This window comes from Oncorhynchus kisutch, linkage group LG23, assembly GCF_002021735.2.
Source record: "Oncorhynchus kisutch isolate 150728-3 linkage group LG23, Okis_V2, whole genome shotgun sequence".
In the NCBI taxonomy this organism is placed as follows: domain Eukaryota; kingdom Metazoa; phylum Chordata; class Actinopteri; order Salmoniformes; family Salmonidae; genus Oncorhynchus; species Oncorhynchus kisutch.
In genome coordinates this window covers 8,548,723-8,563,898 of record NC_034196.2, presented here as the reverse complement: position 1 = coordinate 8,563,898, position 15,176 = coordinate 8,548,723, and the positions used below count along the sequence as shown (strand labels likewise).

The following is a 15,176-nucleotide window of genomic DNA, read 5'->3' as shown; positions in this document are numbered from 1 at the left end:
CCCTCTCCCCCTTTCTCTCTCTCGCCCTCCTCTTCTCTCTCTTTCTCCCTTCTTTCTCCTACCTCCCTCTCTCTCTCTCCCCTCCCTTCCTCTCATCTCTCTCCCTCCCCTCTCCCACCTCTGTCTGACTCTCTCCCCTCCCTTCTTTCTCTTCCCCCCTCCCTCCATCACCCTCTCCCTTTCTCCCCCTTCTCTCTCTCCCTACTCCCCCCTCCATTCTCTCTCCTTCTTTCCCTCCCTCCCCATCTTCTCATCTCTCTTTCCCTCTCCCACCTCCACAGACAGGATATTTGACACATAAATATGCATCAAGGGTATTTGCGCACAAGTCAATACATTGCATTCCAGTCAAAAAAGTTGGGTGATGCAGCTGCAATGGATAAATTGGTGAAAAACAGGCAGGCAGACAGAAGACAGGCAGATGCAGGTAGGCAGACAGACAGACAGATCAACCGACCAACAGGCAGACAAAGACAAACAGACACCGACAGATAGACAGGCAGACAGTTTTCAGGGATGTAGTATGTTCAACCAAGCTTCCTTTTCCCCTATATTCAACCTCGCTTAGGCATTTATTTAACGCCTGCTACTTTAGTTTACATCAACCCTAACCCTAGCTTCATATCTACTACTTGCTCAATCAAACCTTATGCTTCAACCCTAACCCTAAACGTTTGCTTCATCTCTACATTTTGTCTCAACCCGAGCCATAACCCTAACTTCTTGTCCACTAACCCTACACATAACCGGAAAAACAGGAAATAGCTTATTTCATCCTCAACATGGTGCTTTAAACTCTCCCTGAAGTTTCACAAAAACACTGTCTTCTATGTAGCCCGTTCCTGCAGTCAATGACCAAAAGCGCCCTCTTTGGCTTCATGGGTGGAATGTATAAAGGCTGATGAAAGTCCAGTGGTTTTATGTTGAACGGTTTTGTTATATTTCGGTCTTCTGTGATGTGCAATATTGGGATGAACACTCATAATTGAATACATTTCAACTCTATATCTGACATGGTACCGTTGTTTTCTTTTTTTAAGCCCATAACCATGAGTGTGAGATGTATATTTTTGCAAGCCGGACCATGTGAAAGGAACTCTTCAACAGGAGAACAAGGCCTTTCTTCCATAGAAGAAAGCATTTCCTACAGCCCTCATATAACCATGACTCACCCGTGGTCTGCAATTGCGCAAGCTAACCGTCCTTCCGCACAACCCATTGCGACTTTATAGGGATGCCCTGTGTCGAGGCGCAGCTTACCGTGGCAACAGGAAATAGCTTAATTCAACCTCAACATGGTGCCTTAAACTCTCCCTGAAGTTTCACAAAAACACTGTCTTCTATCCTCTGTAGGATAGTCAATTCTTAACATAAAGACTTGAAGCGGTTGAATCTTTTCAAATTTGACATATTTGTGACTAGGGGACCGTCATGACCTGGCATATGAAATTTGAAGTCAATCAACCCAATAGCATTTTTGACCTCCATTGGACACAATGGTCTTGCAGTTCTAGAAGTTAAGAGACTTCTTAGAATGAATTCTGAAGAGGATATTGTTCACATTAGTTTAGATTGACTCGAAACTTGAAACTGTCTGTCTTTCGGTCTGCCTATGTCTGTCTGCCTGCATTTCTATCTATCTGTCTGTCTTGTGTGTCTGTCAGCCTTTGCCTGCCTACCGATTTGTCTGCCTGTCGGTCTCTGTCTGTCTGAGTTTTTCACCAATTTATCAAGCTGTATCACCATCCTTGTTGCTTTAATTGCAATGTATTGACTTATGCATCAATGTCCTGTCTGTGGAGGTGGGAGAGAGAGGAGGGAGATGGAGAGAGAGATGAGAAGAGATGCAGCGATGGAATGAAGGCGGGAGATATAATGGAAGGGGGGAGAGTGAGGGGGGAGAAATAGAGAGGGTGAAGGCGGGAGGGGAGGGAGGGGAGCGAGAGAGTCAACGGAGAGTAGGGAGAGCGAGAGATGAGAGGAGGGAGAGGGAAGATGGAGAGGGTCAAGGAGGGATTGGGGAGAGGAGTGAGGGGAAAAAGAGAGATGGAAGAGAGAGACAAAGGGAGAAAGAAAGAAAAAGGGAAAGATAGGTGGTACAAGAAGGGGGAGTGAGGTAAAGAGGAGCTAGAGAGAAAGAGACAGAGGGAATCAATGAGGAGAGAGAGGTAGAGGGGGATTAGAGAGAGAGAGACATGTATATGTCTGTCTGTGAGTCTCATCTTTTCATATTTTCCCATTGACTGGAATTTGACATACGCATCAAACCTGTGACAACACCTTTTCCAATTGAACGAAATACATTGACATAAGCGTCAACTGGTTGACACTCATCTATTCCCATTGACTGGAATGGATTGACATAAGCATCATCCTTGTGACAATCATCCCACTGAATGCAATGTATTGACCTGTCAACCCCGTGACACGTCTTTTCCCATTGAATGCAATATATTGAACTGTCAACCCTGTGACACATCTTTTCCCATTGAATGCTATGTATTGACCTGTCAACCCTGTGACACATCTTTTCCCATTGAATGCAATGTATTCAAATCAAATGTATTTGTCACATACACATGGTTAGCAGATGTTAATGCGAGTGTAGCGAAATGCTTGTGCTTCTAGTTCCGACAATGCAGTAATAACCAATGAGTAATCTAACCTAACAATTCCAAAACTACTACCTTATACACACAAGTATAAAGGGATAAAGAATATGTACATACAGATATATGAATGAGTGATGGTACAGAACGGCAGACAAGATGCAGCAAGATGCAGTAGATGGTATCGAGTATATACATATGAGATGAGTAATGTAGGGTATGTAAACAAAGTGGCATAGTTTAATGTGGCTAGTGATACATGTATTACATAAATATGCAGTAGATGATATAGGGTACAGTATATACATATGAGATGAGTAATGTAGGGTATGTAAACATTATATTAAGTAGCATTGTTTAAAGTGGCTAGTGATATATTTTACATCAATTTTCATCATTTCCCATTATTAAAGTGGTTGGAGTTGAGTCTGAGTGGCTGCTGCCAACACACTATGTTAGTGGTGTCCTGGAGGGCAGGTAGTTTGCCCCCGGTGATGCGTTGTGCAGACCTCACTACCCTCTGGAGAGCCTTACGGTTGTGGGCGGAGCAGTTGCCGTACCAGGCGGTGATACAGCCCGGCAGGAGGCTCTCGATTGTGCATCTGTAGAAGCTTTTGGTGACAAGCCGAATTTCTTCAGCCTCCTGAGGTTGAAGAGGTGCGGCTGCGCCTTCTTCACAATTCTGTCTGTGTGGGTGGACCAATTCAGTTTGTCCGTGATGTGTACGCCGAGGAACTTAACTTACTACACTCTCCAATACTGTCCCATCGATGTGGATAGGGGGGTGCTCCCTCTGTTGTTTCCTGAAATCCACAATCATCTCCTTTGTTTTGTTGACGTTGAGTGTGAGGTTATTTTCCTGACACCACACTCCGAGGGCCCTCACCTCCTCCCTGTAGGCCGTCTTGTCGTTGTTGGTAATCAAGCCTACCACTGTAGTGTCGTCCGCAAACTTGTTGACCTGTCAATCCCGTGTCACAAGTATTGACCTGTCAACCCCGTGTCACAAGTATTGACCTGTCAACCCTGTGTCACATCTTTTCCATGCTCCGTAGGAAAGAGTAATAAAAGTACGCCTCTTGTTTTCAGCACGCAAGCTGTCCTTTCCTACACTAGAGCCTGTGTGACGTGAGAGCAGGCCACTTAGAGCTGCTCTGCTGTGGTGCGTCTCCCAAGTATGTGGGTTTCTGCTGTATTCAATTATGCTAATGCATACTATGCTATTATAATGGAATCGTGTTATGTTGGCATGTTGCCAATGGCTATAGAGTAAAACCATAATAGATCTTCTCTACTTGAAATGAAAAAGAAAATGCACACAAACGTTCCTCCATCCTCAGAGGACTTGGGAGGGACATCAGCTGCTTTTCCAGACAATAAACATAAAAACGGGGGAGATTTGCGTTAAAGTTCTCGAAAACCATACACAAAATGTATCATTGGACCCAATGTTCTAGGAAGAGGTAATCGTTTCAAGTCTGAAGGAAGTAACCAAATGGAAAAAGTGGTGAGCAAGTTTGGTCCAAAAAACACATTTTCATTAGGTCAAATTAATTTATTGTGTTAGAGGTTTAATTATGCTTGTATCTAAAGCAAAGTAGATAATTTTAAGATTGTTCTATACATCAGTTAGGCTCTCTTTAAGCTTCAATATGAGGTCCTAAACCAGCATGAAAAGGTTTGCCTTGGAGTAAGTTGAGCTAATGGCTATGGGGTAAGTTGAGCCAATTGAAATGTTTTGTTCCCAGGCTTAACGCAAGACATTATCACTGGGATATGGCCTATGTTAAAAGTGTTGTTTTTTAAAGTACAAAGTCTTCGTTAAGTGTTAAGCCTGTGTTAAAATCTGCTTAAAATTATTAAAAGACAATGGTTTTAAAAAGGTAGTGGTCATATTTCATTCAGTACAGAAGTTTGTAGACGGCTTAATTTATCCTGTCCCGCGGCTCAACTTACCTCATACCCAGGGTAAGTTGTGTCAAGATAGCACTTTTTTTGGACAACTTTGCTTTGAAAACTAATGTTGAAAATTAATTCAGATTTTTCCAAAGATACACAATATCCTTACCCCCACTTTTGCCCTCAGAACAGCCTCAATTTGTTAGGGCATGGACTCTACAAGCTGTCAAAAACGTTCCACAGGGATGCTGGCCCATGTTGACTCCAGTGCTTCCCCCAGTTGTGTCAAGTTGGCTTGATGTCGTTTGGGTGGTGGACCATTTTTGATACACACGGGGAAATGTTGAGTGTGAAAAACCCAGCAGTGTTACAGTTCTTGACACAAACCAGTGCGCCTGGCACCTACCTAAACCCTGTTCAAAGGCACTTACATTTTTCTGAATGGCACACATACATAATCCATGTCTCAAATGTCTCAAGGCTTAAAAATACTTATTTAAACTTTCTCCTCCCCTTCATTTACACTGATTGAAGTGGATTTAACAAGTGACATAGTTTTCACCTGGATACACCTGGCCAGTCTATGTCATGGAAAGAGCAGGCGTTCTTAATGTTTTGTATACTCAGTGGTATCTTTGTTAGAAACAATACTATATTTCCCTTGATGGAGTGATGCTGAATGTCAAAAATGGCTCAACTTACCCCACTCTCCCCTATATGAGTTGATTATTGAAAAAGCCCTCTCTAACGCATGGCACAAAGTCAACAAACACACACATAAAGCATCTGTATTAAATCATTTCTCTTAGCTATAATAATGGCACGATGATACACTATAGACATTCAGATACCCACACGTCAGTTTAATCATATGTATCCTCTCAGCCCGATCCAGTCATTTACAAAGGAAACTCCACCATCTGGACGTGTTCACTTATCTGGTCCCCACAAGAATAGTAAACAAATGAACATTTGACCAACTGGCGATATTTTGTTGGTCCCCACAAGGTCAAATGCTATTTCTAGGGGGTTTAGGGTTAAGTTTAGAATTAGGGTTAGGAGCTAGGTTTTGTGATTAGGGTAAAGTTAGGGGTTTAGGGAAAATATGATTTTGAATGGGACTGAATTGTGTGTTGCCACAAGGTTAGTTATACAAGACTGTGTGTGTGTGTGTATGAGTTAAAAACTGACCAACTGGGGACATTTTGTTAGTCCCCATAAGGAAAAAGGCTATTTCTAGGGGTTTAGGGTTAAGGTTAGAATTAGGGTTAGGGGTTAAAGGTTAGGGTTAGGAGTTGGGTTTTCGGGTAAGGGTTAGATTTAGGGTTCCGTTTAGAATAAGGAGTTAGAGAAAATAGGATTTTGAATGGGAATCAATTGTGTGTCCCCACAAGGTTAGCTAAACACAACTGTATGTGTGTATGTGTGTGTCCAATTAGAACTAAACCAGAAGTATATTGGCTATTGATATCAACACAGTATAAAACCCACACAAGACAGGTACAGAATACAAACAAATACAGCCAATTCCACCACTGGGGGAGGAAAACACAGACATACAACAGACAAGCTCATCTCTCAACAATACTATACAGTACAGTAGAGCAGTAATACAAGTCCTATGGTAATGTTATCGCTCCTTACACATGATAATAGAGTGAAATCAAAGGGATAGATCAAAGTTCAGGAACATGCTCTCGTAACCTCACGTCTTTTTCTCATGTTCTGTCTTATATTGAATTCAAATCTGAATCGCTCCCACTACGAAGTACATTATGACCGAGAGACTTCTGTTTTATACCTGAGAGTAGTGGTGTGGTGTGGTGTGGTGTAAATGTGGAGACTGAACTTTCAGCATAGTGAGTAGATAACGCTGAAATGTTCCTGCGAGCGTTTTTTAAACAACTAATTTGTCGCCATGGAAACTGCAGTACGGCCTTGCTTTGACTGATATATTGAATATCTACCCGCCACTTCTTCCACGGTCCGTTAGATTCTCTGAAAGCATAGACGTGAACTGTGATCATTAGAGACTGAATCAGTCAGAGACCAGTAATACTCATCCACTCAGTCTGACTCCTCCAGTCATCTATCTGACTCCTCCGTCATCTATCTGACTTCGTCAGTCCTCTATCTGACTTCGTCAGTCATCTATCTGACCTCCTCAGTCCTCTATCTGACCTCCTCAGTCCTCTATCTGACCTCCTCAGTCCTCTATCTGACCTCCTCAGTCCTCTATCTGACCTCCTCAGTCCTCTATCTGACCTCCTCAGTCCTCTATCTGACCTCCTCAGTCCTCTATCTGACCTCCTCAGTCCTCTATCTGACCTCCTCAGTCCTCTATCTGACCTCCTCAGTCATCTATCTGACCTCCTCAGTCATCTATCTGACCTCCTCAGTCCTCTATCTGACCTCCTCAGTCATCTATCTGACCTCCTCAGTCCTCTATCTGACCTCCTCAGTCATCTATCTGACCTCCTCAGTCATCTATCTGACCTCCTCAGTCATCTATCTGACCTCCTCAGTCATCTATCTGACCTCCTCAGTCATCTATCTGCTTCTCAGACGTCTACTTAGACGTTTCTTTATTCCACATGTCTGTGTCTCGCAGACAAGCTGAACGTGGAGGGAAACAGACAAGTTATACATCACAGGCGAGATACATTCTGATTGATGGTAAGGCAAGGGAATAAAATAAATGTTCCCCGCAACCAGTGGCCCTATTTCACATCGCCTAAGGACATCTCAATGTGATGAAGGATTGAAGGGGGGTGGGGACTTGGTACAGGTGACGTGAGTTTCCACGCTAGAGGGAACACACCAGGGACCCTTCCTCTCTCCCTTACGTCACGTTCTGGTAAACATGTCGAAACATATTAAAGTTAACCCCCATACACCATTACCTCTGCATGTGACTGACATTTACCGTCCACGTTTCGGTCGGTGACCTTTTTCAAGACACGACAATCAAAACGTTGACAATAAACAGCATGTGTATCCTGAATGCAGGGGTCATCTTTTATAATGCCTCCCCACCAGTCACCCTGCACTAGAAACCCTTCTCCACATAGTAACGTACTGCAGAGCCTGGCTTGTGGAAGCTCATGCAACAGGTAAGTAACAATGCTAGGATTTCATTTTCTGATTTCAAAAGGTGTCTGGTTGTCTTGGTTTCCAGACTAAACCTTCGATTAACTAACCATTGAGTCAAAAACGACACCTTTGTGTCAGAACATAATGTAAAATTCGGGGATCCAAAGACCAAAGTACAAAATATAGCAGACGAAACATGAGTTTCAGAAGGCTATTAAGTCTATGTCTGGTAACAGTAATGTTAATTAATTACCGTCATGTGTTTTGAAGGACTCTGTTGCTGTATATGACAAAACTGAAATGCTGAATTGTTTCAATGAGCACTTTTATCATCTGGTAGGCTGTTTGATTCAGTGATTCTCTGTCTCTGTACAACCCTGGGTGGATGAACCAGCGAGAGCTGGTCAAACCTTTAGCTTTTTGCTATTCTCAGTGCAGGTGGCACATAAAGCCCTGAAATCCTTAGATCAGAGAAAGCCTGCAGGTCCTGATCTTCTGGATCCCTGCTTTTTAAATCTGGCAGCTGATTTCATAGCTGAACCACTTACATATCTGTTCAATCTAACCCTGGAATGTAATGAAATTCCGAAAATCTGGAAATCAGCATTTGTCCTACCACTTTTAAAAGGGGGAGATCCAACTCTTTTAAATAATTATAGGCCAATCTCAAAGCTGTCTCCCCTGGTGAAAATACTTTAAACCCTTGTGAGTGAACAGCTAAAATAGTTTTTATTTACTAACTCTATTTTATCAATGTACCAATCTGGCTTCAGGAAGAAGCATAGCACAATTACAGCAGCCATTAAGGTTTTAAATGATATCACTTAAGCCCTTGACAAAAAACAGCACTGTGTCTCACTTTTTATTGATCTCTCTAAGGCTTTTGGTACAGTTGATCATGCTATACTAAGGCAGAGATTGTCGAGTGTAGGTCTTTCAGAGAATGCAGTTGCATGGCTTGCCAACTATCTGTCTGATAGAACTCAGTGCACTCAATTTGATGGGCTTATGTCTGTTAAATTGTCTGTCTTTAATGGTGTGCCCCAAGGCTATGTACTTGGTCCTCTCTTATTCACTATTTATATAAATGATTTAGACAAAAATGTCCAAAATGCGCAACTTCATTTTTATGCTGATGATACTGTTATTTACTGTTGTGCCTCGTCTCTTACAAAAGCTTTTCAGAACATGCTAACTGCTTTTTATACTGTTCAACATACCTTGTGTCAATTGAAGCTTATCCTCAATACTGACAAAACTAAACTAATGGTGTTTTCTAAAGCAAGAAATAGAGAATATTACTACCTATCAGGGCAATGAGATTGAGGTTGTAACCTCATATAAATATCTTGGAATTTTAATTGATGACGGCCTCTCTTTTAAATTGCAAGATGTTGCATCTTACAAAAAATGTATGCTGAAATTGTGATTTTATTTTATGAATAATGCCTGTTTTTCTTTTGAAGCCAGAAGGAGGCTAGTATCAGCTACATTTATGCCTTTACTAGACTATGGGGATATTTTATATATGAATGCTTCCGCTCAGTGTTTGAGATCAATTGACACCCATGGCACTTTGAGATTTATTTTAAACTGCAAAACCCTTATGCACTACTGCACTTTGTATACCAGGGTTGGCTGGCCTTCTCTAGTCACTCGTAGGCTCAGTCACTGGTATACTTTTATTTATAAAGCCATTTTGGGTTTACTACCTTTTTATTTGGGCATTTTTATTGTTCAGAAATGTGGTGGGTACTCTACTCTCTTCATTCGCTGGACTTTATCCTGCTAACTGTTCCATGTGTCCGAACTGAATTTGGTAAAAGGGCTTTTATGAACTCTGCGCCATCGTCTTGGAACGCCTTACAAAATACTTTTAAACTGGAAGAACATGTCCCGATTGGTATTTTTAAATTACTGATGAATGATCTTGAGACTGATTCCCTGACCTGTCTATGTTTTTAATTAGCTGTTTTTTATTTTGTTATACTCTTGTGAATTCTATGGTTTTTACTAGATTACTTGTAGTTTTTCATGTTGTTTGTCTGTAATTTTTGTAATGACTTGGCGCTGCCTATCTTGGCCAGGACGCTCTTGAAAATGAGATTTTAAATCTCAATGAGCCCTTTCTGGTTAAATAAAAATAAATCAATAAATCAAATGAGAAATCATAATGCAGTGGCTGGCGGTCTAAGAATATATTGACGTCTCACCGTGGACTTCTCAACCACGACTTGGTTCAGTGAGAACCACCACTCATGCTTCTTTATCTTGTGTGCTGTTGACCGCTCCGTAGCTCCCATCCCCTGTCCTTAGTTTCCTGGACTGTATTGTTTCCACGGAGGCTTTCTTGCGGTTGCTGGCCAGGCCCATCCAGCACATGAGATCGATAAAACAGGTGGTGGGGTTGAAGCGCAGGCCGAACTCACTGGTAGAGTAGTCAAAGGGGAATGTGTGGTGGAAGTTATGGAAACCCTCACCTAGGAGTATGTGTATAGGGGATAGGTGGGGAGTGGAAGTACAAATGTTATATGCATTATTTTGCATACAGTTCCAGTCATTTCAGTCCATTCATCTGAATCATACGATATCAGACAAGTCAAAGCAGTAATGAAGAGTGACCCTAGATACAGCAACGTTATCAGTCACTACAGTATAAGACATTGTTTAGGAGTTATAACATGTTATAACAGGTCATAGCCAGACTCACCGATGGCTCCGAAGGTGACCCAGCGGTTCTCGCGGGGGCTGATGTTCTGGTCGTACGGCCGGTTCCCGTACATGTGGGCGGCGCTGTTCACCAGCCAGGTGACGTTGAGCGAGACCGTGTAACGCAAGATGGATGCCAGGAAGTAAGAGTTCCACAGTGTCTCACCCCAAAAGTACCAGGGAACCACAGTGGGAACCAGGAAGCACATGATCAGGACTGAGGTCTTATAATACCTGGGATGAAATAGTAGAAAGGGAGAGGAGGTGAGGGGGAAGAGAGGAAAGGAGGAGAGTAGAGAGGGAGGAGAGGAGAGGTGACGAGAGGAGAAGAGTAGAGGACAGTATATCTTAGCTCTTATTCAGAGTAACTTGTGATATCTGTATTCAACTTACAGTAAAACAAGCGCAGAGTTAGGGTGTCGTGTTCTGGTCAATAAAACGGGGCTAGAGCTAGGGCTAAGGGTCCATGTGAAATGGGGCAGTGGACCCACCTTCTCTGGAACTGGACCACGGGGTCAGCCAAGAGATCAGTGACGTCCAGCTTTCTTCCCTTCTCGATGACATCGCTGTGTTTACGCACAAACAGCCAGCCAATGTGAGCGAAGAAAAAGCCTCGTGTTGCATTGTGGGGGTCTGCATCTGTCTCTGAGTACTTGTGGTGCACACGGTGGTCTCTTGCCCACTCATAGATATCATTCTGGGGAAGAGAGGAGGAAAACGATGTGTGAAAATGTGCGAAATGAACATTTTGAATCCTGCATTCAGGCAAGTTTTACATAAAGAGGATATTCAGTTTCTGGTGGACATTCATGATTTATTTGTGGAAGAGAGACATGACATCATCTACAGTTTGCTATTCTAGAAAAGTCTCTTAGTGCACCTGGGTAATCATGACGACACCACTATTCTTTCTGTCCAGGAGACTTCCCACAGCAGCCATTGTTTCCCTGCTTTAGAAACCAGTGCTGTAATATACACTGCTCAAAAAAATAAAGGGAACACTTAAACAACACAATGCAACTCCAAGTCAATCACACTTCTGTGAAATCATACTGTCCAAATAGGAAGCAACACTGATTGACAATAAATGTCACATGCTGTTGTGCAAATGGAATAGACAACAGGTGGAAATTATAGGCAATTAGCAAGACACCCCCAATAAAGGAGTGGTTTTGCAGGTGGTGACCACAGACCACTTCTCAGTTCCTATGCTTTCTGGCTGATGTTTTGGTCACTTTTGAATGCTGGCGGTGCTTTCACTCTAGTGGTAGCATGAGACGGAGTCTACAACCCACACAAGTGGCTCAGGTAGTGCAGCTCATCCAGGATGGCACATCAATGCGAGCTGTGGCAAGGAGGTCTGCTGTGTCTGTCAGCGTAGTGTCCAGAGCATGGAGGCGCTACCAGGAGACAGGCCAGTACATCAGGAGATGTGGAGGAGCCCGTAGGAGGGCAACAACCCAGCAGCAGGACCGCTACCTCCGCCTTTGTGCAAGGAGGAGCAGGAGGAGCACTGCCAGAGCCCTGCAAAATGACCTCCAGCAGGCCACAAATGTGCATGTGTCTGCTCAAACGGTCAGAAACAGACTCCATGAGGGTGGTATGAGGGCCCGACGTCCACAGGTGGGGGTTGTGCTTATACAGCCCAACACCGTGCATTGAGAACATCTGGGACATCATGTCTCGCTCCATCCACCAACGCCACGTTGCACCACAGACTGTCCACAAGTTGGCGGATGCTTTAGTCCAGGTCTGGGAGGAGATCCCTCAGGAGACCATCCGCCACCTCATCAGGAGCATACCCAGGCGTTGTAGGGAGGTCATACAGGCACGTGAAGGCCACACACACTACTGAGCCTCATTTTGACTTGTTTTAAGGACATTACATCAAAGTGTGGTTTTCCACTTTAATTTTGAGTGTGACTCCAAATCCAGACCTCCATGGGTTGATAAATTTGATTTCCATTGATAATATTTGTGTGATTTTGTTGTCAGCACATTCAACTATGTAAAGAAAAAAGTATTTCATAAGAATATTTCATTCATTCAGATCTAGGATGTGTTATTTTACTGTTCCCTTAATTTTTTTGAGCAGTGTATTTAAGGTGCTGGGAGACAGAGCACAACGGTCAGCCACTTAATTAGATTCATTAAGCTGAAACTCAGATCAAATGGGGTCATGGGTTCCAGAGGGATGAAACTCAGCTCAGGTTTATAGCTGCCAGTTTGTCTGTTGGGTTGTGTTTTGGTCCTTTCCTCAGAGGTAATGCTGACATGACGCAGCAGAGCCTCAGAGAGACTTCGGAAGAAATAGCTTTTGATTTGTACAAGTAGATATTAAACAATTAATATCTACCTGTTTTAGAAATGTATTTCAAAAACTCTGACGTCTTTTATGTGTCTGAAAGGGCATAAAGACCAGCAATACGATACTCCATTGAAGTTGTATATTATCCCCTGTGCTTTATGAAGGTTCTCTAATGAGTGACTCCCACCTGAACTAATTAACAAATATCTTCAGGGGATGTCAACAGTTCGGAGGGAGAGAGAGAAGAATGGAGGACATGAACTAACCTGGAAGGCCATGGAGTTGGCAGCTGCGAGGAAGACTCTGAGAGGAAGCTTGGCCCTGTAGGAGCGGTGGCTCCACAGCCGATGGGCCCCTGCTGTCACCCCCAGGGCTGTCACGATGAAACACACGTAGGCTGCAACAACACACCAGAAGAGACGACAGTCATTTTTTTTTTAAATGAATAAACATATAGGTGAATACCCTCCTGTTACACACCTGAGCACACAACAGTTTCATCTTTAAAAAACACATTCCTCTCTTTTATTTGACATTCATCTATCTGGGTTATTCTCAGTGAGATGAAATCTCTTTTGCAAGAGAGGCCTGGTCTAGGATAGCAGCAGGTTAGTAACTATTACAGGTGGATACCAGGCTGAGAGTTTATTCTCATCCAAATCTCCCTGTTTGGCACCCAGTTCACAAAAAAAAGGTGCTTTTGAATAATGAGGGCTCATAGACCGGAGGCTGTGCAGCTATAAATAGTGTCCCCCCCCCCCCCCCTTGTTCAAACGATTAATTACTAGACTAATGAAAAGGGTTCCACTTGGGAGAGCTGTGGTGTCTGACATCTCTGTGGAATTGATTCCAGGAACAGTGGATCACTCTGATGACTGACTGGGGCATGGTAAACACCCACCCAGAGTGGCACAGACACTGTCCATACAGGGCTGGACACACTGTGACTGGATGTGGTTCAGCTTCAAAGTTTTCCAAGAAAATAAACAAATGACAGATTATGGTTATCCCTCAATTCATATCTTAATAGCTCAAAATGACGTAGCTAATAATTATAACATGGTCATTTGGTAGATGACAACACTTGATTTTAAATGATTATTTTTAATTTGTTTCGGATATTACCTACCATATATTCATGTTTTAGGTCATCAATACACTTTCTCACTTAACCTTTAAACAGGTTTAATTTAGAAACCCTTATAAAACACGAAGCCTGCTGTTTCTGACATGGTGCGTACTTGACGCAACTACATTTTGAAGGAACAATCTGTTCAAGATGTTCAATGGTCATCTCAATTATCTCACTGAATGCTCTCACAGCAAAAAAATATGTACTCTAAAAAAATCTACATATTAGCTGGCGTGAATTAAACGTCTAATAAGACAATACCTTTCCAGTTATGAAATCAGAGGAATTACGGTCTCTAAAATAGTTGGTTACAGAGTAAGAAGACAGGTTACTCTGCTCTATAATACTGAAAAAACACAATGCCTTTTTTTTTTTAGGTCAAATTAAATTCACAGAAGCATTAAGGAGTAATTCAATTCACACGCGCAATACTAATCATTATTTATAGTGCTGGCATCTCCTTTGTTTACGCATAAATGTGTTAACAATAGCATACACTTTGGGAGTCGGGTAGGCTACATATAACATCACGTATTCAGTGGCATCTGCTGGCACCGACCGACTGCAATGGTAATTTCCAGAAGTTGCACAAGCACGCTATGAGTGGTAGCCTCCACACGGCAAGTTATCTCCGGCCGATAAGACTTACACCAGACCCAGGTAAGGGGCTTCGCTCTGGGGATAACAAGGATGGAATACACCGCCCCGATGTGCAGAAGGGCCATGAGGATAACGTTTCTCCATACGATTCCCAGAGACCGCCACCGGTCAGCCTTCTCATCTCCAGCCCGACACAGAGCTTCCATCGCCATCTCGCTGCAGTCCTCAGGTCCCATTTGCTCCTTGACTACAGTCTCCCCATCGTGAAGAACAACTGCGTCCGGAACACTCACCATCTCCACTGCGCAATGTGGGAATATGGTCTATGATCAGTCCGACTAGGCTAAAACGAATTTACCCCAATGGAAAATATAAAGTCACAAACTATGTAGCAAAAACGCATACATTTCCAGGTAAAAGCTCTCACACTGAATCTCTCGCCTTCCTCTGCTCTGACCTCAATGCCAGTGAGGATGAGGTGGGCTGGTTGAGAGCGTTGAAAGCCCTACTGTGGCGCGCACGGGAGCTGCCAATAGCGGGCGCAGCCAATGGCGTGCCGCAGCTGAGGTGGTCCTGATGTCAGAATACTTAGAATCAGGACCAGCTGAGTGCAAGGATGAGGATCTAGGAAAATAACTTATCTTGTACAGTTGAGCTTTTTACCGAAAGGTTTTCAAGCAACAGGACTGTCTGTAGAAGAGCATATTTGCCACAAGATGATCAAAGTAGGTGTTGTGTGAAAATATGTGAGTGAAAGTCCATCTCTACAGCTCAATAGCTTACAGTAGCCTAATGTATCATGATAGAATATTGGAGAGCTGAGGAA

At 43.0% G+C, this 15,176-nt stretch overlaps 1 protein-coding gene across 1 annotated transcript; it reads right to left on the bottom strand.

Annotated features, from left to right (window-relative positions):
• Window positions 1–5,291: 5,291 nt before the first annotated feature.
• Window positions 5,292–14,944, bottom strand: LOC109868414 (stearoyl-CoA desaturase 5). The gene is made up of 5 exons (XM_020457961.2): window positions 14,400–14,944; window positions 12,885–13,015; window positions 10,802–11,007; window positions 10,312–10,544; window positions 5,292–10,081 (listed from the first exon to the last, which is right to left on the bottom strand). The coding sequence occupies exons 1-5, from the start codon at window positions 14,644–14,646 to the stop codon at window positions 9,858–9,860; spliced, it is 1,041 nt and encodes a 346-aa protein (XP_020313550.1). The 5' UTR covers window positions 14,647–14,944; the 3' UTR covers window positions 5,292–9,857.
• Between the last annotated feature and the right edge of the window lie 232 nt (window positions 14,945–15,176).

What these genes read in the sequence shown, in the direction of transcription:
- LOC109868414 (XM_020457961.2), bottom strand. Translation starts at nt 14,646, where the DNA reads ATGGTGAGTGTTCCGGACGCAGTTGTTCTTCACGATGGGGAGACTGTA. An exon ending in GCCCCTTACCTGGGTCTGGT is followed by an intron (nt 13,016 to 14,399) that starts GTAAGTCTTATC and finishes GTGTTGTTGCAG; the next exon opens with CCTACGTGTGTTTCATCGTG. An exon ending in GGTCACCTTCGGAGCCATCG is followed by an intron (nt 10,082 to 10,311) that starts GTGAGTCTGGCT and finishes ACATACTCCTAG; the next exon opens with GTGAGGGTTTCCATAACTTC.